Source organism: Giraffa tippelskirchi, chromosome 1, assembly GCF_054371585.1.
Source record: "Giraffa tippelskirchi isolate mGirTip1 chromosome 1, T2T-mGirTip1v1.2.pri, whole genome shotgun sequence".
In the NCBI taxonomy this organism is placed as follows: domain Eukaryota; kingdom Metazoa; phylum Chordata; class Mammalia; order Artiodactyla; family Giraffidae; genus Giraffa; species Giraffa tippelskirchi.
The window spans coordinates 109,504,059-109,528,560 of record NC_137275.1 but is presented as its reverse complement, the minus strand read 5'-3'; the positions used below and the strand labels follow the sequence as shown (position 1 = coordinate 109,528,560).

The 24,502-nt window shown below is 51.1% G+C and overlaps 2 protein-coding genes and 1 pseudogene across 6 annotated transcripts in view; 1 reads left to right on the top strand and 2 right to left on the bottom strand.

The window, feature by feature from the left end:
• LOC145506461 (liprin-alpha-1-like) overlaps positions 1 to 2,021 on the top strand; it is a 73,921-nt pseudogene extending 71,900 nt beyond the window's left edge. Inside the window, exon 8 of the transcript XR_014053948.1 lies at positions 1,963 to 2,021. The product of XR_014053948.1 is annotated as a liprin-alpha-1-like (transcript). The remainder of the gene's footprint in view (positions 1 to 1,962) is intronic.
• Positions 2,022 to 2,798: 777 nt separating this feature from the next.
• Positions 2,799 to 22,841, bottom strand: LOC145506224 (liprin-alpha-1-like). 4 transcript variants are annotated; one of them, XM_081490318.1, is made up of 9 exons: positions 22,755 to 22,841; positions 22,093 to 22,155; positions 21,072 to 21,151; positions 18,732 to 18,867; positions 15,827 to 16,050; positions 13,825 to 14,056; positions 5,325 to 5,476; positions 4,302 to 4,471; positions 2,799 to 4,032 (listed from the first exon to the last, which is right to left on the bottom strand). In XM_081490318.1, the coding sequence occupies exons 2-8, from the start codon at positions 22,105 to 22,107 to the stop codon at positions 4,342 to 4,344; spliced, it is 969 nt and encodes a 322-aa protein (XP_081346444.1). In that variant the 5' UTR covers positions 22,108 to 22,155; positions 22,755 to 22,841; the 3' UTR covers positions 2,799 to 4,032; positions 4,302 to 4,341. The 4 variants fall into 4 exon arrangements, with proteins under 4 accessions (XP_081346444.1, XP_081346453.1, XP_081346426.1 ...); XM_081490327.1 differs by having other exon boundaries at positions 2,799 to 3,715; XM_081490300.1 differs by having other exon boundaries at positions 2,799 to 4,471.
• Positions 22,842 to 22,863: 22 nt separating this feature from the next.
• LOC145506121 (N(6)-adenosine-methyltransferase non-catalytic subunit METTL14) overlaps positions 22,864 to 24,502 on the bottom strand; it is a 50,384-nt gene continuing 48,745 nt past the window's right edge. Inside the window, exon 11 of the mRNA XM_081490042.1 lies at positions 22,864 to 22,924. Coding sequence (XP_081346168.1) covers positions 22,914 to 22,924 — 11 coding nt within the window. The 3' untranslated portion in view covers positions 22,864 to 22,913. The remainder of the gene's footprint in view (positions 22,925 to 24,502) is intronic.

The window sequence follows — 24,502 nt, the reverse complement described above, 5'->3', positions numbered from 1 at the left end:
ACTAAGACTCATGTGTGTTCTCAGAGCATTAGATTGACACCCATGCTGGTAGACATGTGTGTGTGTGGCTGGCAGTGCTCAAGAGTTCTTTCATAAAACAGTAGGGTCACTCTCAGGCCACACCAGTTGCCCCTCAACAACTCTCCACACTGGGAGGATGGCCGAGTCCATTTAAGTGACAGCAGCGTCCACTTTCCTGTCCTCCCTCCGTCCTCAGTGTCGTCAGTCCCTTGCACACTGTCAGTCGATGGGGCGAAGGAAGAAGGTGAGGCCGAGAGAGGTCTTCCCCTGAGTTCGGCCAGGCCGTAAGTACACCGTCCTTGCAGTTGTCCTTTCAAACCCAGCTCTGGCGTTCCCTCTGACAGCCTCTCTGCCAGAGAACGCTGCTAGTTCAGGCTGGGTGCTCAGGGCCGCTGTGTCCCCACTCGATGGCAAGACAGACGGCCCGACGGCCTGGGCTGGGGTCAGGCTCTGTGGCTCAGGAGATGCCTTGTGCACACTCCCCCGCCCCCTCAGTGTCCTGTCCGAGACAGAGGCGTCTCAGTGGCTCCTTCCTCCCCAACTGCCTGTGCCGGCCACACTGGGGGTTCCCAGAGGGAGTGTGCGCTCACCTCGTGGGAGCAGGGCCTGGAGGGTCTCTTTGGTGCCATTTCTTTTCTGTTACTAGGCCTTCCCATGAGCAGATTTATAAGCTTTGCTCTCACTTGCTCTCACAGAGCAAAGTACATTTAGGTAAAGCCTGTGCTAAGCTGGACACTTTCGATGAGGGGGCTTACGGGGAAGCTGCATCGTCTCTTCGCCAGAACCCAATGATACGCTTAACCGGGGTGGGGGAGACCCAGTGACTCTCTCCTTTTTTACACAGCATTTTTCTTCCAAGGTGCATGCAGCTCATTTTTACAAATCTTAACTGTAGCTTAGCTTTCAGTCGATTGAAGAGTCTTAACTGTTTGCTTTTTTATTTTCCGTTCTCCTCATTATAAATCCAACATTTCCCTGTCAGAGGCACATAGTGACATTGACGTTAGAGTTTAGATAAATTAGGAACAATCCTAGAAAGAGGTGCTGGGAATATAATAAATGGGTGATGACCTTTTACAAACCTCACGAGCTAGGCAAGGCATAAATTGTGTAACTGGGTTGTTTTCATGGCTTTTGAAGTCGCAGTGCAGCAGGTGTCCAGGGCTCTTAGAGTCAGAAGGGTTTAGACAGGTGACCTGCTCCATCAGCAGCCCCCACTGTCTTCAGCCCTCTCTGGAACCCTGGCCAGAAACTCATCAGATGTGTTCCTGGTGGGCCCAGGGGAAGACGGAAAACGTTGAATTGGGAGCAGCGGGTTTCTGCTAGGGGATTATGGAGATTTCTCATTCAACTTGGAGCTGGGGTCAGGCCCTACAGCCTGTATTGTGACGAGAAAATGTCAGTGGTGACATTGCCAAGGGAGGCTGAGACTGAGTTTCAGGTTTCTTATCAGCCCCATCCTCTGCACCCCCTGAAGCCACCTGGGGAGAGTGGCCTGGCCCCCAGGACAGCAGATCCCAGGGCTCCAGGCCACCAGTGCCCGGCCGCTGACCTGCAAGTAGCCGGTCACTCCCTACATCCCATTCTCGCAGATGCAGCCCTGAGGACTGGAAGAGAGGTCCAGGAGCTCTGTGAATCTGGAGGTCTAAGGAGAGACCGGGCAGCTGGTCACGTGGAGTAGCTGTCCCCATGACGGCGTTTCTGTCATCGAATGTGCCGTTGCTGCTCTAGTGTGACCATCACCCCCCCACGCGTGGCAGGGACCCCTCATGTGGCTGCCCCCAGGCTTGCTCTCTCCAGCTCATCCACCCTCTAGAAGTTTCCCCAGACTCTCAGTAGGAGTGGGCGCTGCTGCGGGTGTGTGTGTCTTCGTGCCCCGTGTGACGTTCCACGACTAACCGCACTGTGTTTGCACGCTTCCTCCCACACTCGTGGGGCCAGGCAGCGTGGCAGGAACGCAGAGGCTGGATTCCGCTACAGTCAGGACTTACTCCTGCTGAGCTTCAGGGTGAGTACAGGCCGACCTGGTACCGCGGGGGCATGGAGGCCACGCCCTGGGCGTGGAGGGTCAGCGGGTCTCCGGAGGTCGGGCCCAGGACAGCCCTCAGTGGCAGAGAACGTGACCTTGGCCCCTGGTTGCCGCCAGAGTGGTCAGAGCACGGCCCGAGTCTCCCTCGCGTACGTGCGCATGGGTGTCCCTCCCACAGCGGCAGTGCTGCTGGCCGTGCCCTGCGTGCACATTCTAGGAGGGAACAGGACCCAGAGCATCAGGGTTCACGAGGCTGCCCTGCCCTGGGCTTCTCTGTGAGGAGGCCAGTGTTTAACACGGAAGTGCAGCGGCATCTGGGGGTCGGGTGCCAATGAGGGGCCACCCTCCCTTGCAGGTGCTGCTCTGGGTGGTCCTCTGGTGGGTCCGAGCCGGGAGCCCAGCCCTGCTCGAGCCGCTCTGCGGGCAGGAGGCTGTCTGCTCTGTCCTGTTCACGTCTCAGCTAGAAAGCTTGACTGGGTTTTAAGTTTTTTTTTACCAGCAGCTTTTAGCTATGTGTCAGAATAAAGTCAGCCACAGAGTTCTCTCCTTGATCTGCCTGGTCCTTCATGTGTCTCTGAATTCTCAAAGCAGCTGAAGCCCAGAATGGGTACCAGGTGGTTTCTGCAGGGGCAGGGTATCGGGCAGCAGCCTCCGTCCTAGGACTGACTCGTCGGTGTGTTTGTTTCCAGTTTACCCGTACTACTTGTACAGATGATTATACCGCGTCCAAAATATGACAAAGACTACATTTTGAACTCAATGCAATCTTTAATCTGTTAATACTTGTTATATGGACCCTAAGATATTTTATTAGAGTTTTTAATTAGTGAAAAATTCATGAATACCATAGAGAAAATATTAGGCCCCCCTCCGGCATCAGACCCTAGTCCAGCATCAGGCCTTCCATCACCATCAGACTATCCCGCAGCGTCAGCACCCCCCCATCAGACCCTCCCCCAGCATTGACCCTAGCCCAGCATAAGGCCCGCCCACAGCATCAGACTCTAGTCCAGCAACAGAAGTTCCCCACCAGCATCAGGCCTTCCCTCAGCATCAGACTATCCCGCAGTGTCAGCACCCCCCCATCAAACCCTCCCCCAGCATCAGGCCCCCACCTTCAGCATGAGGTGTGGCAGCCCCACTTGTCAGATGCTCCTGAGCACACTCAGGCAGCCCCAGAGCAGCAGGAACAATAGACCTTGCAGGCAGTGCATCTTTAGGAATCACCTGTGGAGCAGCAGCAGCTGGGGTCTGTTGCAGGCCAAGGAGAGGCAAAGAGGCACTTGTGCCAGAAGCAGTGGTGGGTGTGGGCACGTTCCCCAGCTCTGCTTCCTCCCCGTGGGGGCATTGCTCTCCTACTCTTCACATGTGGTCACTTGAGGGCCCCAGGGCTGTGTCCTTCCAGATTCATGGTCTCCTTGATATCTCAAGCCCAAGTCCTGAGTTGCGTCCCAGTCCAGCGTGGCAGAGGGCTGGGAACACCCAAGCTCAAGGGCTGAAAGGATCCCAGGGGCACAGCCGGGCCCCAGCGGGTGGCAGGGCAGGGGCTGAGGGTGGCTGCCCACAGAGGGCCCTGCAGCAGCACTGGAAGGAGAGCAGCGATGCCTTAGCTCACTCGGGAACGTTGCCCGGCCTCAGCACTCAGAGATGTTACCGCCAGCAGCTCTGGGGATGCAGGAAGCCTGGTGAGTGACACCACCCCACTTGTGCCGTGTGGGTGGGCACTGCTGACCATGGCCTCAGTTTTCATTCCAGTTCCAACTGTCCCTCCAAGGGCTGACGGGCTCCTTTTCCGAATGGCACAGATAATATCTTTATGTGGGTGAACGCATCCCTGTTTGTTTCTGTCGGCACTGTTGTCGGTCATCGTGTGTTTTTCTCTTTACAACCTGTGCTTGCTGCTCTGCCAGTTTAACTTATGAGCAGCCCTTATTTTCTGCATTTCCTAGTTGTCAGCGCTCACTGGAGCCTTCCAGGTGGCGCTAGTGGTAAAGTGTAAACATCTGCTTTATTCATTCCATGCTCCATTCATCCACCCATCTAGCCAGCCATCTGTTCATCCAACCATGCACCCATCCACTCATTCACTCACCCGATCATCTCGGACCCACCGAGAAGACAGACATCTCCTCCACTCTTGCTCCCAGGAGGACACCCAGCGTGAGTGACAGGAGTCTCGTGGGGAAGACGGGGGAGACACAGAAGGGACACGCCTGCAGGCCCTCCTCCCTCTGAACGGTTAATCACCCACCTGGTCCTGACGCCTTCTTGCCGGGGAGTCCAGGCCGGCCCTATTCCTTCTTGCCAAACAGGCGGCTGATAGAGGACTTGATGCCCTTCTTTGAGGCTTTGTGCAGCGAGTCCTGGCTGCTGGTGCTGCTGCTGGGGTTGCTCCCGGGGCCGTCCTGAGAGCCTGTTGACCTTCGGGGAGAGAAAACGGCCTTTAACCAGCGCCCTCGTGCAAACACACACCCGTCCACAAAAACTACTGATAGAACCGGCCACCCAGCACCACCCACGCCTCAACCTCACAGCAGACAGTGGAGTCTCCTTCACCAACTACACTTCACACGAGCAATGCCAGCTCCCGGCCACAGACAACCACCCCGGGAAGCTAAGATTCTCTGATTCAAGCTCTCCCCCGAGGAGGGCTTGACTCCAGACCAGCTGGTTCAGAGGGCGCTTCGACCCTCCCTCAGGGTCGCTGATCCGGCAGGTGACGATGCTCCCAGAGAAGGCGAGTGCCCTCGCTCTGGGCAGTTCCCTCCGCCTCCCGCAGGGTGACCGTCCCCGGCCGCGGCAGGAGAGTGACTGTCACCGTGCAGGGCTGCTGGTCAGGTGACCACATGTGCCCTCCATCGAGTGCTGCCGGTCTCAGGACGGGAGGTCAGCAGGTGGTGGTCTGAATGAGGACAGTGTCAGTCACAGGAGGGAGGGGACAGACAGCCTCCTGAGAGGAGACCCTTGAGGAAAAGGGAGGAACCCTCAACAGCAAATCCGAGAGGCATGGGGCCGTCATCGTCAGGAACGCGCCCCGGGCTGGGCAGACCTCTAGCAAGAGCAGGAAGAAACCTCCCACAGGAGTCAATCTGTAGAGACGGACGTTTTCTAAAATCACTGAGGTCACTGAGCTCTTCTCCCCCAGCACCTGAAGTTCACCACTAAGCATAGGCACCTAATCCAGTGGGATTCCTTTAAAATCATCCTTCCAACTCTTTCAAGACAAGAGGCGCAGGGCTCCTGAAACTGACAACGAGGCGCTCAGGCCCCTTACCTGCGGGCGTCCCTGATGTCCTCGTGGCTGGCTGTGTGCCGCGCCCCCGTGTGCAGCCAGTCCAGCCAAAGGGACTGCGGCGAGGGGGGAGTCGAGGTTTCACATCTCATGGTCGTCTTATCATCTAGTACCTCTTCCGGTAAAACTGGCAGCTGAGGAAGTGAGGTAAGCGTAAAACTGAGTAACAATAGACTTTGTCGAAAAAGGCAATCACACAGGCTTTACGTTATAACCAGAAACTTATCTGAAAATCTATTAGCTATGCTTTCTGCCAAGTCCAAAAAAATAGCCTTGTTCTAGCTTAATGCCATCTTAAAGGACTGTCTTTTTCAAGAGAAGCGGGGCGGTGGAGCAGCGAGAGCCCCCGACTGAGTGCAGAGACCCAGGACGGGAGCCTCCCTGCAGCCGGGCTCCGCCCTCCCTGGAATCCAGCGACCAGATGGCCCCATCGGGCAGGACAGCAGAGTGATGCCGGCACCATGATCCCTGCATGGCATGAACTGCCCTGAAGAGGACTGTCCTCATCGTCAGATGCTGCTCAGAAGCACCACTAGCAAGAGTAAGAAAGCTCTCAGCAAACCCATCCAGACCTTTCTGTTTGAAGGAGAAAAGGAAACAGATTGTACCACCACCCAAGATCAGTTTTAGTGATGACGCAGGTTACCGGAACCTATGACAACAAGTGAAACAAAGAAAAGGTACCTAATCCCTCCATGCCATGTGTATGGTTTGTATTTCTAAGTAACATACAGACTAGGGGCTCACACTGAAGTGCTTACACGCAGTTTGAGTGTAATTTGCTCACTGTGGTTTACATAAAGCACCCCTAAGTCTTCATACCTCACGTCCAAGGTAAGAGAAACCCAAGTAAGACGGTAGGTGTTGTGAGAGGGCATCAGAGGGCAGACACACTGAAGCCATAATCACAGAAAACTAGCCAAACTGATTACACGGACCACAGCCTTGTCTAACTCAATGAAACTAGGCCATGCCGTGTGGGGCCAACCAAGATGGACAGGTGATGGTGGAGAGGTCTGACAGAATGTGGTCCACTAGAGAAGGGCATGGCAAACCACTTCAGTATTCTTGCCTTCAGAACCCCAAGAACAGTATGAAAAGACAAAAAATACGACACTGAAAGATGAACTCCCAAGGTCGGTAGCTGCCCAATATGCTACTGCAGATCAGTGGAGAAATAACTGGAGAAAGAGTGAAGGGATGGAGCCAAAGCAAAAACAACAGCCAGTTGTGGATGTGACTGGTGATAGAAGCAAGGTCCCATGCTATACAGAGCAATATTTCATAGGAACCTGGCACGTTAGGTTCATGAATCAAGGCAAATTGGGAGTGGTCAAACAGGCAAGAGTGAACGTCGACATTCTAGGAATCAGCGAACTAAGATGAACTGGAATGGGTGAATTTAACTCAGATGACTATTGTATCTATTACTGTGGGCAGGAATCCCTTAGAAGAAATGGAGTAGCCATCATGGTCAACAAAAGAGCCCGAAATGCAGTCCTTGGATGCAATCTAAAAAATGACAGAATGATCTCTGTTCGTTTCCAAGGCAAACCATTCAATATCACGGTAATCCAAGCCTAGGCCCCAACCAGTAACGCTGAAGAAACTGAAGTTGAACAGTTCTATGAAGACCTACAAGACCTTTTAGAACTAACACCCCAAAAAGATGTCCTTTTCATTATAGGGGACTGGAATGCAAAAGTAGGAAGCCAGGAAACACCTGGAATAAGAGGCAAATTTGGCCTTGGAGTACAGAATGAAACAGGGCAAAGACTAATAGAGTTTTGCCAAGAGAACGCACTGGGCATAGCAAATACCCTCGTCCAACAACACAAGAGAAGACTCTACACATGGACATCACCAGATGGTCAACACCGAAATCAGACTGATTATATTCTTTGCAGCCAAAGATGGAGAAGCTCTATACACTCAGCAAAAACAAGACCGGGAGCTGACTGTGGCTCAGATCGTGAACTCCTTATTGCCAAATTCAGACTTCAGTTGAAGAAAGTAGGCAAAACCACTAGACCATTCAGGTATGACCTAAATCAAATCCCTTATGATTATACAGTGGAAGTGAGAAATAGATTTAAGGGACTAGACCTCATAGACAGAGTGCCAGATGAACTATAGATGGAGGTTCATGACACTGTACAGGAGACAGGGATTAAGACCATCCCCAAAGAAAAGAAATGCAAAAAAGCAAAATGGCTGTCTGAGGAGGCCTTATAAATAGCTGTGAAAAGAAGGGAAGAGAAAAGCAAAGGAGAAAAGGAAAGATATTCCTATCTCAATGCAGAGTTCCAAAGAACAGCAAGGAGAGATAAGAAAGCCTTCCTCAGCGATCAATGCAAAGAAATAGAGGAAAACAACAGAATGGGAAAGACTAGAGATCTCTTCAAGAAAATTAGAGATACCAAGGGTACACTGCATGCAAAGATGGGCTCGATAAAGGACAGAAATGGTATGGACCTAACAGAAGCAGAAGATATTAAGAAGAGGTGGCAAGAATACACAGAAGAACTGTACAAAAAAGATCTTCACGACCCAGATAATCACGATGGTGTCATCACTCACCTAGAACCAGACATCCTCGAATGTGAAGTCAAGTGGGCCTTAGAAAGCATCACTACAAACAAAGCTAGTGGAGGTGATGGAATTCCAGTTGAGCTATTTCAAATCCTGAAAGATGACGCTGTGAAAGTGCTGCACTCGATATGCCAGCAAATTTGGAAAACTCAGCAGTGGCCACAGGACTAGAAAACGTCAGTTTTCATTCCAATCCCAAAGAAAGGCAATGCCAAAGAATGCTCGAACTACCGCACAACTGCACTTATCTCACACACTAGGAAAGTAATGCTCAAAATTCTCCAAGCCAGGCTTTAGCAATACATGAACCGTGAACTTCCAGATGTTTAAACTGGTTTTAGAAAAGGCAGAGGAACCACAGATCAAATTGCCAACATCCACTGGATCATCGGAAAAGAAAGAGAGTTCCAGAAAAGCATCTATTTCTGCTTTATTGACTATGCCAAAGCCTTTGACTGTGTGGATCAAAATAAACTGTGGAAAATTCTGAAAGAGATGGGAATACCAGACCATCTGACCTTCCTCTTGAGAAACCTGTATGCAGGTCCGGAAGCAACAATTAGAACTGGACATGGAACAACAGACTGGTTCCAAATAGGAATAGGAGTACGTCAAGGCTGTATATTGTCACCCTGCTTATTTAACTTATATGCAGAATACATCATGCAAAACGCAGGGCTGGAGGAAGCACAAGCTAGAATCAAGATTGCTGGGAGAAATATCAATAACCTCAGATATGCAGATGACACCACCCTTATGGCAAAAAGTGAAGAGGACCTAAAAAGCCTCTTGATGAAAGTGAAAGAGGAGAGTGAAAAAGTTGGCTTAAAGCTCAACATTCCAAAAACTAAGATCAATGGCATCTGGTCCCATCAGTTCATGGCAGAAAGATGGGGAAACAGTGGAAACAGTGTCAGACTTTACTTTTGGGGGCTCTAAAATCACTGCAGATGGTGATTGCAGCCATGAAATTAAAAGACGCTTACTCTTTGGAAGGAAAGTTATGACCAAACTAGACAGCATATTTAAATGCAGAGACATTAGTTTGCCATCTATGGTTCATCTAAGGTCCATTTATGGTTTTTCCAGTAGTCATGTATGCATGTTAGAGTTGGACGGTGAAGAAAGCTGAGTGCCAAAGAAGTGATGCTTTTGAGCTGTGGTGTTGGAGAAGACTCTTGAGAGTCCCTTGGACTGCAAGAAGATCCAACCAGTCTATCCTAAATGTGATCAGTCCTGGGTGTTCATTGGAAGGACTGATGTTGAAGCTGCAACTCCAATACTTTTGCCACCTCATGGGAAGAGTTGACTCATTGGAAAAGACCCTAATGCTGGGAAGGACTGAGGGCAGGAGAAGGGGACGACAGAGGATGAGATGGCTGGATGGCATCATCCACTCGATGGACATGGGTTTGGGTGGACTCCGGGAGCTGGTCATGGACAGGGAGGCCTGGCGTGCTGCGATTCATGGGGTTGCAAAGATTCGGACACGACTGAGCGACTGAAATCTACTGAAGTCTTCACTAAGAGATACTCTTCTATCAACCTAGAGGGGTGGGTTGGGGAGGGAGATGGGAGGGAGGTTCAAAAGGGAGGGGATATATGTGTACCTATGGCTGACTTTTCCTGAGGTTTGACAGAAAAGAACAAAATTCTGCAAAGCAATTATTTTTCAATTAAAAAATAAGCTAATTAAAGAAAAAAATAAAAGATGATCTCTCCTGGACTCCCAGCTTTTCCGCTAGTGCTGGGTCTGAGGACAGGAAACAGTGGTGGCAACAGTGTGGGGAACAGATAAACCTCTTCAGGGTCCAGACAGGTCTCACTTATACATGTGGGCGTGTGGTTCAGCCAGGGGTTTTAGGAAGCATGCACGGCAAGTATTTTTATAAACAATGAGTGCGTTGTTTTAACCAACTAACCTGTGGCTTTGTAATGGGATTCTGTAAAGAATACTGATCCACTGCAGCCCCACAGGAGCTTGGTGACAACAAAGCGACTTAGTGCAAAATACAGCTGAACTCGTTTAACAGCAGCTGGATAAACTGTGCACTCTCCCCTGATCTCTAACAACAACCCTCAGACAACAGAAGGCTACAAAGGCTATAAATTATCCACATGGAACTGAAGAGGGATCAATCTCAAATTCAAGTTAAAAGAAGCATTTATAAAAATCAGAAAACAACAAAGAACAGAGCAGGGAAGTGACACACCTGGGTTGACTAGGACTGAATGCAGACAAACACCTGCCTCAAAGTCAGGGACCACGGCCAGGCCCTTCCCCCGGGCCTTGTCCTAAGAAAGGCCTCTGGGTCCCCAGCCTGGCACCCTCCCCCAGGATGGGAGCCCGCCCCACGAGTGCCCACGTGACTAGGATGGGCAGTACCGTGTCCTCAATTAACAGGAGGGCAAAGCAGGCCACAAAGCGGGCGAGCGGCACACCCAGGTCACCAACCCCAGGGTGACGGAGCTACTCTGCTGTGCCCAGCAGAAGGGTTCCTGGGCACTGAGCTGCCTGAACTGGAGCGTGGCTGCTCAAGTCCTGCGGGAAGGCCCCAGGAGTGCTCCATCAGCGGGATGGGAGCGGAAGAGGGACAAGGAAGGCCAGCCCTCGGGCCACTGGACTCCAACAACAGGGGCTCATCCAAGTGACCCGAGGGGAGAGGCAGAGAGCTCCCTCCTGAGGCTCCCTCCATCAGGGATGCCGTGATGGACACGAGGGCCTCTGGAGGAAAGCGGGATGGACGGCACCACAGCTAAGTGTCCAGGCTCTGATCAGACCAGTCCGCACCGCACCACTGGGTATGGGAGCCTGGGCACAGTGCCCGGCCTCTCTAAGCCTCAGTGTCCATGTCTGCTGAATGGGGATAACAGCAGCCTGGACCTCACCTGGGTGTCTGCGGGATTAGATGACGGACTCGGAGAGCACTCGACACGGTGCCTGGCACACCGAGTCTCCTGCACACTGCTACCCACAGTCATTAAATTGGCTTCCCCCAAATCTAATATCTATGGCTCTGATTCAGTCATTTCTTTTAAGAAAACACTACGTGGAAATTCCATGGTGGTCCAGAGGTAAGGATTTGGCACTTTCACTTTCACACCGGTCTGATCCCTGGTTGGGGAACTAACATCCCATTAGCTGTGCAGCATGGCCAAAAAAATAAGTAAAGAAAATTTTAAAAATAATAAATAATACTATGTCTATTATAAATAAGCATGAGATGGTTAGAAGACAAACAAGTGGGAGAAAGGCAAACTTACAATTGTCCCAACCAATGACCTATTTCCAACAGAACCATCAGTTCACTTCAGTTCAGTTCAGTTCCATTCAGTCGCTCAGTCGTGTCTGATTCTTTGCGACCCCATGAATTGCAGCACGCCAGGCCTCCCTGTCCATCACCAACTCCCGGAGTCCACCCAAACCCATGTCCATCGAGTCAGTGATGCCATCCAACCATCTCATCCTCTGTTGTCCCCTTCTCCTCCTGCCCCCAATCAAACCCAGCATTAGGGTCTTTTCCAATGAGTCAACTCTTCGCATGAGGTGGCCAAAGTATTGGGAGTTTCAGCTTCAACATCAATCCTTCCAATGAACACCCAGGATTGATCTCCTTTAGGATGGATTGATTGCATCATCAGCATATTTTAAGTGGTGGGTGAGTTTCATTACTTACATTAAAATGTCAATTATCCACCAGTACATAACCACATAGTGGTCATTCACGTAACACAATAAGGACTCTAATACTTCACAGAGAAACAAAGGCATGCTAAATTACTAAATAGTTTACGTTTCGACGATGCTTCCTTAACTCACTAGACTGATAGATGCATGCAAAGAAATGAAGAGAAACTAGATTTATTGCGACTTTGAAGCTAAAAATTCAAGAATCATTATAGGCAAAGACAGTAAAGCAAAAATGACGGCAAACATATAAGTGAGATGAAGATTTAGAAAACATGTAACTGGAAACAGAACATTTTCTTTCACCACAGAAGTTAAATAAGCTATTCAAGATTTACTAGAGAAACAGTACACATTATTCCTCAGGAAGATACAATTCTATTACAACATCATGATTTGTTAAAGCACAGCATTCTGTACAACATAGGGCCTTAACAGTTTTCTATTCTCAGCCAAACTTCTCTATAACTTAGTTTCTCTTAATAAATAACATGTTATACTTTAAAATAGTAATTTAACTGACGAGGAAGCTGCCGTAATACCTATTTTAACACTGAACAAATCTAACCACCTGTTGGACATTAATGTAAAATCGTTACCTAGAATTTGATTTCAAACTTCTGAAAATAAATTCATTAAAGCAGGTACCCTATGAAAATATGTAAGAATGAAAGCTAGCATAACAGCAGGTGGAGTCTTCACATTTTATGAACCATAGAAGATACTTTGTTAAAGAGTCTAGTAGAGACATTAACCATGCAAAAGCTGATGAGATTTACAGCCTCAAATACAAGCACCAACACAGAAAGGATGTTGTGTCAAAAGTCCATTAATTCTACACATAAGAGGATCATTTCTTTAGGTAAGCATAATCTCATTTATGAATTTCACAGGTTCTGTAGTGTATCATCCATCTACATTATGCTTGCAACTGCATAGTGATACAATAATTCAAACTTAGTGCTATGGGGGAAAACATCATTTAATGAGACATGAAGACAAAGCAGAAACCCGACTAAGGGGACACACGCTGTGGACCCCAGACTGCTATGACCAGAGCAAGTGGGAGGACGGGGGAGGGGAGATGGATGGGTAAACTACAGCCTCGGGGGGGTGCGGTTGTGGGAAGCTGGGGTCTAGATTGATGACAACGAAGCAGACAACAGGATGAAACAGGAAATCAAAACCAATGATGAAAGCAGACACACCGTCAGAGAACTCCAGCAACAAGAAAAAATATACAGAACTGTTCTTATACAAATACTCAGAAAGAAATCAAGCATGAAACCACAGAGAAATCGTCAAAGAATACAAACTATCAACTAATTAGCCAGTGATGCAAATTATAAAACCAGTGTGTCAAAAGACCACAAAATAGACTCGTTATCACTTCACATGCCGCTAAAATGATTCACAGTTGATTTAATTATATGCTGACTAACAATGCAGCTAATATGAAATGGGTGGTAACAAAAAAAAGTGATAATACAAGTGCAGTAACAAAGCAGAGTGATACAGACATGATTTCACGGGGTAAACAGCAATGCGCTCAGGAAACCTAAGCTAAACATGGAAGAAAGCAGGAACATGTGCTTCAGAGCTGCACACTCTGTCACCAAAAGCCCTAGGTCGTCATCCCATTTTTAGACTCAGAAGAGTGAGGAAGCCCGACTTCTTCCCTGGGGCCCTGGGGCACCGGGCTTTTAACCTGGTTTCACACCCAGAGCTGGCCTGAGTGTGCGGCCAGGTCCAGCAGCAAGCAGACCAGTTTAGATTCTTGGGTTTTGTTTCCACCACATGCCCTGCACCCTGCAGCCAGGTATCCCCAGTGAAAAATGTGCTGCGCGGGTCTCACACGCCAGGAGAGCTGCCTATGGTTACTTTCACAAGGCTGTCTGCTCCGTGAGAACAGAAACTTCCCTGCACCTGCTGTGTCCAGCACAGGCCGGGCCCAACGTTACAGAGGCAGGCCCTGGCTGAGTTCATGATGACGTGCTAAGCCGGTGGTCCAAATATCAAGACTAATTTGTTGCTGTGCGATTATGGAATGATTAAAGACTAGGCAGTTTTTAAAAATCTTAGACATAGTAAATGTACCCGAGTTTCTTCTGGGTAAAAAGAGAAAAAACAAAAAACAAACAAACAAAAAAGAAAGCCAGTGTGCTGGGGGAGGGACGTGGCAGGGAGGAGGCAGACACATACCAGAGTCTTGATGTCCCGCTTGTCTACTTTCCGCGCCGAGCTGTGCCGCCTCCTTGGGGGCTTGGAGCGCCCACTGCTGGGCGGGCAGGAGCCGGCAAGCGAGGAGGCAGGACACAGGCTGAGGGAGCTCGAGGATTTACAACAACGAAGGTTGCCTAAGCTCCCCCTGCCCACCCTGCTCTCAGTCTCCTCGGCCCGCTGCTCCGTGTTCTCCTTCTCTTCTTCGATCAACCTAGAATAGAATAAAACCCGTCACCTGCCTTTGTCAGCAGAGGAACGTGTCTGGACAACAAATTTGGGCTTGCATTCTGTGTCACGATTAGCATATTCCAGGAACAGTTGCTCAATTAACATCTCAGCAAAAAGGTTCAACTTTCCCTCTTTTCAATATTCTCAAACTTAGAATAACTTATCCTTGAGTCTTACAAAGTGGCCACTGATCATTCTCGTTTGATTTTACTGATTCACTCTAACATTCTGATGGGGCCAGGGTGGTGACTCTCCCTCTGTGAGGAGGTATCTGAAGTTGACAACCTTTACCTTCCCTGCTCTCAGGGCAGAGATGCACGGCAGTGCCTCAAGTCTTTTCCACTGGGAATCAGGAACTCTGTACAATCAAATCAGCGATCCATGAACAAGCTGGAGTTTCTAAACACAAGTCTCTAGACCAGATGAAGTGCTGAATTGATTTTTTTATTTTTTAGGTTGTATATGTACAAATGCATCACTTGATGAAGTTCTCCACCAGCTTTGTGTGAGTTTCTGGACTCATGTCAATGTGCTGCATTAACCTAGAATTCACAGTTACTGCTCTTCTCCCCTAATGTCTTGCGGATGATTTTATATAGCAGTTTAAATACTCCATTATGCATATAACATGATTTTCAAGATAAAATACAAGATTCTTGCAGGTCGTCACCTCTCCAGTTTCACTTCTACTTAAACATCCTGAAAGTTTTTCACTGTTGATAACAAGTTGATGGAAAGAATTTACCATTTACCTCAAGTCAACATGTTACCTAAGGAAATCACTTTTACCTGACAACATGCTGTAAAAATAAACATATTAATATGTAACCGTTCCATATTTCCTGGGGGAGGGGGAAACACAATCTTTCTGAGCTGTCTGTGCTCAAACACGGCCCACAAAGCAGTCTGTCTTGGCATCAAAAGTGCAGGCGGCACCACCTGCATTTGCTGGTTGTGCCCTTCACCCCTGCCTTTCCCCTGAGTTCCCCGCGATCGGCTGACAGGAACGGGCACCTCGGCCTGGGCTGACGTGACAAGAACAATCCGAGCAGCAGCGCTGCCAGGTCCTGTGCAGGGTCACCGGCCTGCGGCCACTCTGAACGTGGACAAGGGACAGGAGGCAGAGCTGTGCGGGTGTGGCACCAGGCTGGCCTCGGGTCCCCCAGCCACCAGGCTACACCCAGACACAAGGCCCCTGCTCGCCATTAGGCGGGCCTTTGGATTCTATCCCGTTTGTAAACTGTTATAACAGCCCAGATGGTGTCTAAAGAAAACATCTCACAGACACTGATGAGTTGAGAAGAACTCAAACACATGTCCTTGGATCACTGTCTTACAACAAGCCAATCTTCACACTGTATTAAGTTCAAAAGGAAAATGCAGATCTGAGTGGGAATTTACCACCCCCAAAACCCCAGCTTTTCTGTTTCAGGTGGCTTTTCACCAGAATGTGGGAGGCTCCGAGGGACACACGAGGGTGAACCTTCAGTGCTGGAGGGTGCACGGGCCGCAGGGGACACTGTCACGGCACCTCACCCACCTTGGGGCTCAGAGCTGGTGGGGGGACACCCCACAACGCCCCCCACAGCCCTGGCTGACTGAGCTCTATAATCAAGGGCAATCTCGGAACTGAAAATTCTTGAAGCAGACTTGAAGTCAGTTTTCTTACTATGGAACACTCAGCCTTCTCTAAGGAGAAGACAGCTCCTCAGAGAAGCCGAGTTTCCGGGGAGCTGGGCTCGGGCTCACCCACCGGATCTCTTCGTTGATGGCGTCCAGCTGCTCCTGAAGCATCACAGTCAGAGTCTCGGCATCGCCCTGCCCGCTGGGCGACAGCAGAGCGGCCGAGCTGAAGAGGGTGGCCCTGTCGCCCCCGCCGTCAGACAAGTCTGCGTCACTCTCGAACGCCTGGGCCACGTTGGCCGGCACGCTGGCTTGCTGCGCGCGCTCCCAGTCCTTTTCCTTCAGGGTCTGCACCTGGGCACGAGAGGACCACGTCTCGTCAGAGACATTCAAGGCAGCTCAAGTCTATCAGGAACTGAACACAAGTTTACATGGAAGCCCCAACTGTGGATAAACGGGCCATGCTTATGAGACACTGCCATCTCTTAAGCGAGCAGTACTGAAGAAATGGGCAGGAGGAGAATCCACTTCCTAGATGGCCTGGTGACGTTCAGGTCTTAGCGTGGATGGAAGGCAATCCTATGAGGTTATTCACAAGGGTGGGCCGATGGAGTCAGAGACAAAATCCGAAAATTAAAACAACACATCTGCGCCTCCATCAGACAGGCTGAAGGAAAATAAGAAAAAGAAATCCTTCAGCTCCGCAGCTGCTGGGTCCACCTCAGCGGTCACCACTTGTACCAGTTCACCGAGGGGCGCCATCCTCGCAGGTCCCCAGCCGTCCGTTTTCCAGGCTGGTCTGAACACGCACAGACAGGCGCAAGCAGGGCCAGCAGGGCTGGGAGGGCCAGCCCCCCGCGGGGCTCCTCCCGGGGCGCAGGCCCGCGGGCTGTTCTGGGGGACGGCCCCTCACACCGCAAGGCGGCTCTGTCATCACAGACATGCAGGAGAGGGCCTGCTGGGCTCCGAGCCGCCCTCCAGCTCTCACACCTCACACCCTTCTCTCTGGCACATCTCCCCCCGGCCCACTCTCACCCAGGTCCTGCCTTCTTTCCCAGACATGACCTCAAAGCAGCCGAGGGGCAGCCTCGAGGTGCTGGCTTGCTGGCTCCCTGTCCCCCGTGGCCAGCGCCCTCGCCCCTGTCTTCGTCACGACCCCTCCCCAGGGCTGGGCCACCCCCTGCACTGGCTCCAGGACCACCTGCCATCATTCCTGCTCCTCTCCAGCGAACCAGCTGCATATGGCTTCACCCCCATCAGCTCAGCCAGCACGTCCTCTCCCTTCTCTCACCTTAAAATCGCACAAAGGGAACCAGCAGATTCCTCCTCCAGGGCTCCCTGCAGCGCCCACTGCGGGTCTCTGAGAGCTCCCTGGGAGAGGCCTCTATTGTCCCCCTCCTCGCCCAGTCTCCAGCTCTCTGCAAGCAGGCGGTGTGCCCCGCTCGCAGGGCAGCTCCCAGGGAGCTCTGAGGAACCCATGTTACCAAGCCCCCTCCTCTCCTTGCCCTCCCCCCACCCCAAGCATGTCTCTCCCTGGGCACCAGGCCCCGCCCTCCCTGGGGTTACTAGTCAGTCCCTTGCGCCCCTTCTCAACCTTGGAATGCGGGGCACCCCACAGCTCTACCCTTGCACCCCTTATCTCTCCACGGGCACCTGCCTGGTGACTTTACCTTGTTCGTGCCTTTAAACACCATCTGTATGCCCACGACCCAAGTCCACCTTGAGCTGAGTGAGGCCTCTCCTGGATCCAGGCCGGAACACTCAGCTGCTGACCTGACACGTCCCCTGGACACCCCATGGGCTCATCCACCTCAACAGGGCTGAGGCCCGTCTCTTAGCTCCCTGCCCTGGCAGCCCTCCTCAGCTCAGGAAACAGGCTCTGGCCTCGAGCTGCTCAGGCCTGAGCCCGGGGTCCTCCCTGATGCGGCCCTCTCTCTCCCTTATCTCCGCTTGTTGACACGACCCTTGATCTATCTCCGAGTGGCTACTTCTCTTCCTGCCTCCGGGTCTCTGTTCAAGGTCACCCTCCTGGTGTCACCTCGCTGGCCACCCTGTTCACACACGATCGTCCCCCCTCCTCAGACAACTCGGGCACTCTGGTCTCCTTTCCCTGCTCATTACTGTCCGACAGGCGGCGTGGGTTTAAAAATGGGTCTACAAATTCTTCCATCCTCCTCCCTTCAAGAGGCAGAGGGGGCAACTCCTGCTCAGCCCCTGAGCGAGGCAGGACTTCGCAGCTCACTCTCGCAAACAGAACTGAAGGTGTGCGGCTTCCGAGACCGGGGCGCAAAAGGCCCCGGGCTACATCCCGCGCTCTCGCTCTCAGAGGGTGTTCTGAGGAAAGCCAGGCCATGAAGAGGTCCACACAGCAGGGACCTGGGCCTCTCTCTACCAGCCAGGTGAGTCTGAAAGCCTGCCATCCAGCCCTGGGGGGCCTTCCCATGTCTGTGCCCTCAGGAGGCCCTGAACCAGGCCCACCTGCAACAATGCACAGAAACGGTGCTCTGTGACCTGCTCACTGGGACGTCACTAAGCTTTGCAGTGATTCCTTACGTAGCAGTGGATAAAGAATGCACATGGGTTTTAATTCACTGCTGGAGTCCTTCTTCTGACGATGTCTGGCCCCAACTAGCTGCTCACTGAATATGGAAGCTCAAACACAGACATGTATGAAAAAATTCATGCCATGAATGAGGCAAAAAGATAAAGGCACTTAAACTTCCAATGAGAATTCTTCTCACTATAAGATGATGGATATGTGTATCCAGTTATTCGAAGGATGATTTCAAAACTGTGCTAATTAGTACCATGCTGGGCCTCGCAGTAGGCCACAAGTTATCAGAATTAGTTCTTTTAAGAAAAAAAAAAACATGTCTTCAAAGTAAACTCTTAGCCAGAAAAAGGAAAATGGGAAGACATAAAGCGATCTATCAACGCTTTGTTCCAAACCCATCTCAGGACCGCAGTGTGAGGGTGCAGGTGCCTCACAAGGTGCCCACCAGGGACGGGCAGGGGGCGGGGGGGGGGGTCCTTGCCTTGGACGGCTCATCACGCAGAGTGGCCAGCCGGCCTTTCCGGGGGCGCCGCAGCACCGCCCCGCTGCCGGAGGAGTCTGCCGGCCCATCCGCCACAGGGAACCTGAAGTCCAGGGCGCTGTCCAAGTGGGGTTGGCTGAAACACAAGGGAGACAAGAGCGCTGTTAGAAGGAACGAGAGCTCACTCTGTCAGTCAAGCCAGAGCCTGTCAATTTGGAAAATCGGCAATTTCAGAGCAAAAGGGCCCCCAGGAGGGCACTGCCCTCCTGGCTCCAACAGGAATAGGCCGCCTGCTGCCCCGCAACCACTCAGGGCTCAGCCCACCATCTGGAAAACTCCCATATATGGGGAAGGCAGTGCTGACGCGAGGGTGTGGAGCTGACTAGGACGGGATCAGCTGTCTGGGGCTGGGGCGTCCGTGGTCCCCTCGGAGCCCACCCTCAGGTCCCAGGGCGGGGCCTGCACCTGCTCTGCTTTCTTCTTGGCACCCGCACCTCCCCTCCGGCCCACGCCTGCTCTGACCTCCCTCTCCCGCGTCAAGTCCGTGGATCACAATCACCCGTCTACCTGGAACATTTTCTGCACCGCTCTCAGCGCTTCTAAAGGTGCCTCAGACAACCAGCAGCAGAAAGCCCTGAGACCCACAGCTCCGAGCTGAGTCGCACTGGTGTCTCCCATCAAAAGCAGAGATGAGCATGTCACCAGACTCTGGGCTGAACAAGGCCCAGCACAGATGCTCAGGCCCTGAGCACTAAGACCTGGGCATGGTGGGTACTAGGAGCTCACTCAGGAGGGGCCTGCTGAGAGGCGGTGCGGCCCCGCTTTGACTGTGAGCCGCCTGCACTGCAGGACCGCCCGGGGTCTGCTCAGTCTTGTCTCTGGGAAGAGGGTGGCGCCTTCACCTGCAGGAGTCCCTAAACCCGGGAGACAGAGCCCTCCTTCGAGGACAGGACACCCCATACGTCTGCAGAGCGGCCAGGCCAACCACCGGTCAGCCTGCTCGGGTTCACACGCTGCTCTGCTCGCCACTTTTGCAGGAAAACTGTGCTGCACTGAGATGGAAATCTGGACTCTCCCCGAGCCACACCTGTCTTCCCTCCCGGCTCCCCCACCTCCTGAGGGAAACACTCCTTTCTCTGCTCAACTTCTACCCAAGGGCCCGGGGCCAGACCACACTTGGGAATTGGGTGGGAGGTACGACACAGTCCCGCCGTGGACTGAGGACACTCGAGGGTCCTCTGAAGGCCACAAAGGTCTCTGGGTGTGTCGCCCCCCAACCATAACCTCCCAATCCCCTCGTGGAGTGCAGCCTCCATCTCTCTCTCCCTCTTCACCCAAGGCTCTTTCCTCTGGGAGAAGGTCTCAGAGACAAGGTGACCATTTCCACTGGGAGGTCCTGCCAAATACGCCGAGCCTGCCCTGACTGTGAGCCAGCTTTTCTGTCCCCACTCCCTCCCTCCTGAGCCAGCACAGTGCCCCCCAACCAGCCCACACTGCCGGCAAGCCCTGTTCCGAGGCCCCCCTGTGCTGCCAAGTCCCTGCATGAGCCCTTGAGAGCTGCCTCCTGGACACACCCCTCCCTTGCACTAGCCTTTCTGGCTCTGCCTTTGTCTCAAATGATATCCCCTTACTCTAGAAGAAGGCTGGGCAGGGGCCCTGGACCGCGAGGATCCCCTAAGCACACAAACACAGACATATGCGTGTGGGCTCCAAACTGTCTCCTAAATCGGGATTCAAGCAGCAGTCGATTTCCTACATATGAATTAATGTCACCAGTTAAGCACTTTAATAACCTTTGCTAAAGTTTCTCTCTTACTTGTGACCATTTTCCATGCAGAAGCCAAAGAAACATTTAAATACTTAATAAGAATTACTGCCGCTACAACAACGAGGAAGAAAAAATCAGGATGCTCAGTAATCTGCTCGCCTCATTCACAAGCCAGGTGATTCCTCCCACTGCAGCCAATGGCAAGTCATGTCTCAGTCTCTATTCACGTAGAAAAGACTACAGGTCATTAACCTTCTGCGACTTTAAAGAAACATCAGTGTCACAGTCTGTCAGGTCCCTCAAATGAATACACCCATGTATCAACTGGGCCGCCCCCTACTTCCAAACCTCCGCCTGTGGTTTTGAGTTTTGTCAATACTGTGACCACCACTCTCCCTGGTACCAAGTTCGACCCTGAGGAACGATGCTTGTCTCTTCTCTCTCGCTGGCCACGAAGCTACAGGCTCCTTGAGGTGCGACCATGAGCGACACCCAGTCATACTGTCTACACACCAGACAGGCCCTTGTCACATTCGACAGTGCTGAGGGGAGCTGCCCGGGGAGGGCCCTACCCGTGGTGGAAGGGAGCCCCTCCCAGGATCATCTGGTCCACTTCGGCTCTCAGGGTTTCCAGGTTTTTAATCAGCTGGTCCTACGAGAGAGCAAATGACACAGCCTGCACCGCTTGCTTTCCGGATGTAAAATGACTTGCACCAAAATGTGCATAACAGGTTACGTTAGTCGTTATCAACTCCGAACATTTTAATTCTGAGGAAATGTACTCTAAGTGTCCCAGAGCAAATATAAACACTCAAAACAATAGTAACCCTTATAAACCATAATGAATTAGAAGCTACATCTCAGGTGTAGAAAAGCTTCTGGAGGTATCATGGCAAGCCATGAACAACGATGAAGGCTGTAGAGAGAAGCTGGACTTGGGGCGGGGGCTCGGGTCGGGGGGACAGGACTCACTCTATTGCCCTCGCTCCTCTCACTGCTTTAAAGTGTTTCCATGGAGCTCACATTCATTCCTCTACACCCCACTTCACTTCCTCATGGGGTAAAACAAGTCAAACGGGCCAAGTTTCCAAGTCACTCGACTCAACCTGGCAGCTCTGTGCTGTCGGCCACGGCAGTCAATCACCTCGTGCAGCCACTGAGGACGAGACACAGGCCGGCGCAAAGCTCGATGTGGAAATCACAACAGAAGATTTCAAGACTCGCGGTGAAAAAAGTATGGAAGTAGCCCGTTCGTTTTTAGAAAAGTTTAGACTGTGTATGTGGCTCGTATTATCTTTCTGACGGACAGCACTGTCCACGGGAAAGGCTCACGCTTTGTCTCAGCTTTCGGGTGAACCCAGAAAGGACTACTCAGAATTCTGAACCACACACAACGGCCACACACTCTAAATCCACCTATAATGCAAACACATTCAATGTTCAAAACCAGAAATGCTATACATGTTACAGCAGTAGACTGACCAGAAGGAAAAGGTAACTCGACTTCCACTAAGCATCTGTAGTAACTGTAACAATGAACCCAGCTCAATTCAGCTCTTAACAAATTTCTAAAGGATTTAGAGATTTAAGTACCTGGTAGTTTTGCATTTCTTCTAATTCCTTTATCGCGTTTTCAACTTGCCATTGGAAAGAATTCTGAAAAAGACGCACACAGTGCTTTAGAGTCAATAGTCACAGACATTGCGTGGACTGCGGGGGGCTCCTCTTCTGCCTGAAAGCGTAAAGCACCTCGGGAGGAGCGGCAGAGTGAAGTGCTGGCACGAGGCCGGATGACAACTTTTAACGCTCACTTGTACACAGACAATCTCCTGCTTCTCCGACTGATCTTAGAGATACAAGGACACCAGGTCCCTGGGGTAAGTGAAACTGCTTTATACTTGCTTTCAGTTCTTGCAGTTCAGTGGTCACTCAGGAAACAGGCGCAGGTTACACATGCCAAATTCAAACCTGAGACAAAACTCTCCCCACCTAAGGCCCAGCCCACAGGTCAGGGTGATGTGAGGGGAGCCCTGTGTGGTCTCTGGTGAGGTGTGTGTGTGTGTCATCTTGGGTTTTGTGGGGGGAAAACGTGCCGTAGCACTTGTAGTGACCACAGGTCCCTCTCAGACAAGAGACGACCTTAGGACACAAGTCTGGCATATCTCACAGAGAGAAAAAGAGCAACACATATGCTACTTCTACCCAATTTCCCTTGCTTTCTACAGAACCGGACTAATTGTAAAACAGTATTATACTTAAGAGACCCTCCAACCAGCCACCGTTTGCCATCCTCTGGTAGATACTGTGGCCACTCAGTATCACATAGGAAGATCAAGCGTGTCTTCTTTAAGCTCTGGGGATCAAATCTACCCCAGCTTTTCAGGATACAGTTCAAAGGAGTGAGGCTGGAATTGTTAGCTCCCATCTGTAAGAGAGAAAAGAGCGACCAGAGCCATCTTTCTGCCGGAGGCGTCCCTCCCTGCTCTAGATGGGGATGTAGACAGACTTTACACCGAAGCTTTCCTTCCCTGGTCGGACTTAGTTTGTCCCTTACCGACGCAGGCACCGTACTCGTCCCTCCTGGTTCCACCACCAAGGCGGGGAGGAGACGCACCAAGGGTATACCTGATGGCATCCCAGACTAGTGTCCAGCTCCTCACCATTAAAACCTTGCCTGCCTCTGATGCCACCTGGGGTGCAATCAGAGTGACCTTCCAGAATGCCTCCCAAGCTAAGACCGCTGGGGAAAACATTTGTCTCCTGAGTGCCTGTGCACGACCGAGTCTATTCCTGACCACAGGAAGACCAGTATAAACATAAAACCAAACTATTCCTTCTGAGTGTCACCACACCAGTATTCTCACAGATTCCACAGAAAGAATAGCTAAGGAGTTGGGACAAAAGCCACTGGAAAGCCTCCTCTGGTCCACTAAGAGCTAGTGTTACCAAAGGAAGAAGCCCTCTGTACCTTCTGAGTGACCTTGAACCTGAGAGATGCTCTTGGAGCTAGAGCTCCGTCTAGCTTCCAAACTTTCAACTCCTAGCAAAGCTAGGCACTTCCTGACTACCAATCTAAGTTTGGGACCTAAGTAACAGTACACAATAACAGCATAGATCAGAAGTCTCTTGAAAGTCTGTGGTCCGGCAGATCAGGTTAGTAGTTCTAACTTCCCACGCAATTACGAAGCGGTCAAAGAGACCAGGAAAAGCTGACCGAGAAAGGAAAGTTCAGTCCACACGCTTTGCCCATCTCTGGCTGCTCCCCTCGCAGGGAGGTTGGGTGTCTCTTGGCATTGGCAGGTCGGTATAAACCCCCAATAAGGTTCCCCTTTTGGGGGCTACCTTCAGTCATTACAGGGCACCGCAAAACCACAGAGCAGGGCTCATCACTTGTTTCACGCAGGGCGTGTCATTCATTCACACAAGCACACTGCAGAGTTAGTAAAGTAAAGCAAAAAACGTGTACATGGAGAAAGCAAAGAAGCTACAGCTCTGAGTGTTCTTACCTTGTCCTGAAGATCCTGGATGAGCCCCCAAGATGATAGCTTACGGTGAACGGTGTCGGATTCATGATCTCCGAAGAAGAAGGTTTAGCTTTGGAACCAGGGACCAGGCTTGATCACTCAACAGCTTTTGTGTAGCAGAGTTTTATTAAAGTAAGAGAAGGGACAGAGAAAGCCTCTGACATGGACATCAGAAGGGACATGGAGAGTGCCCCCCTGCCAGTTTTAGCAAGCTGTCTTATGTCTGTTAGAAAGCTATTAATCATATAAGAGAGACACCTCAAGGCTGAGAGAGTTTCACCAGGCCCCTCTCCCACAATATGCATTTTTGAGATAGGATAGCACGAGGTGTGTCATCCCCCAGCCATAAAACAGTTGATATGAATACTGGTTTGTTGAGCTATTATCAGCCCAAGGTTTGAGAAAAGAAGTTAGTCATAGTTAGTCTTTTGAAGAAGGGCAAATTTCAAAGCAAATACATAGTTTCATTAGCATAGCTT

Bases quoted from the DNA above. Each gene is read 5' to 3' on its own strand.
- LOC145506224 (XM_081490300.1), bottom strand. The intron at 18,868-21,071 runs GTAGGGCCCTCC...CTTGTGTTTCAG, and splicing joins GGGGCTCCCTTCCACCACGG to CCAACCCCACTTGGACAGCG. The intron at 5,477-13,824 runs GTATGTGTCTGC...TCACTTCCTCAG, and splicing joins AGCGGGACATCAAGACTCTG to CTGCCAGTTTTACCGGAAGA.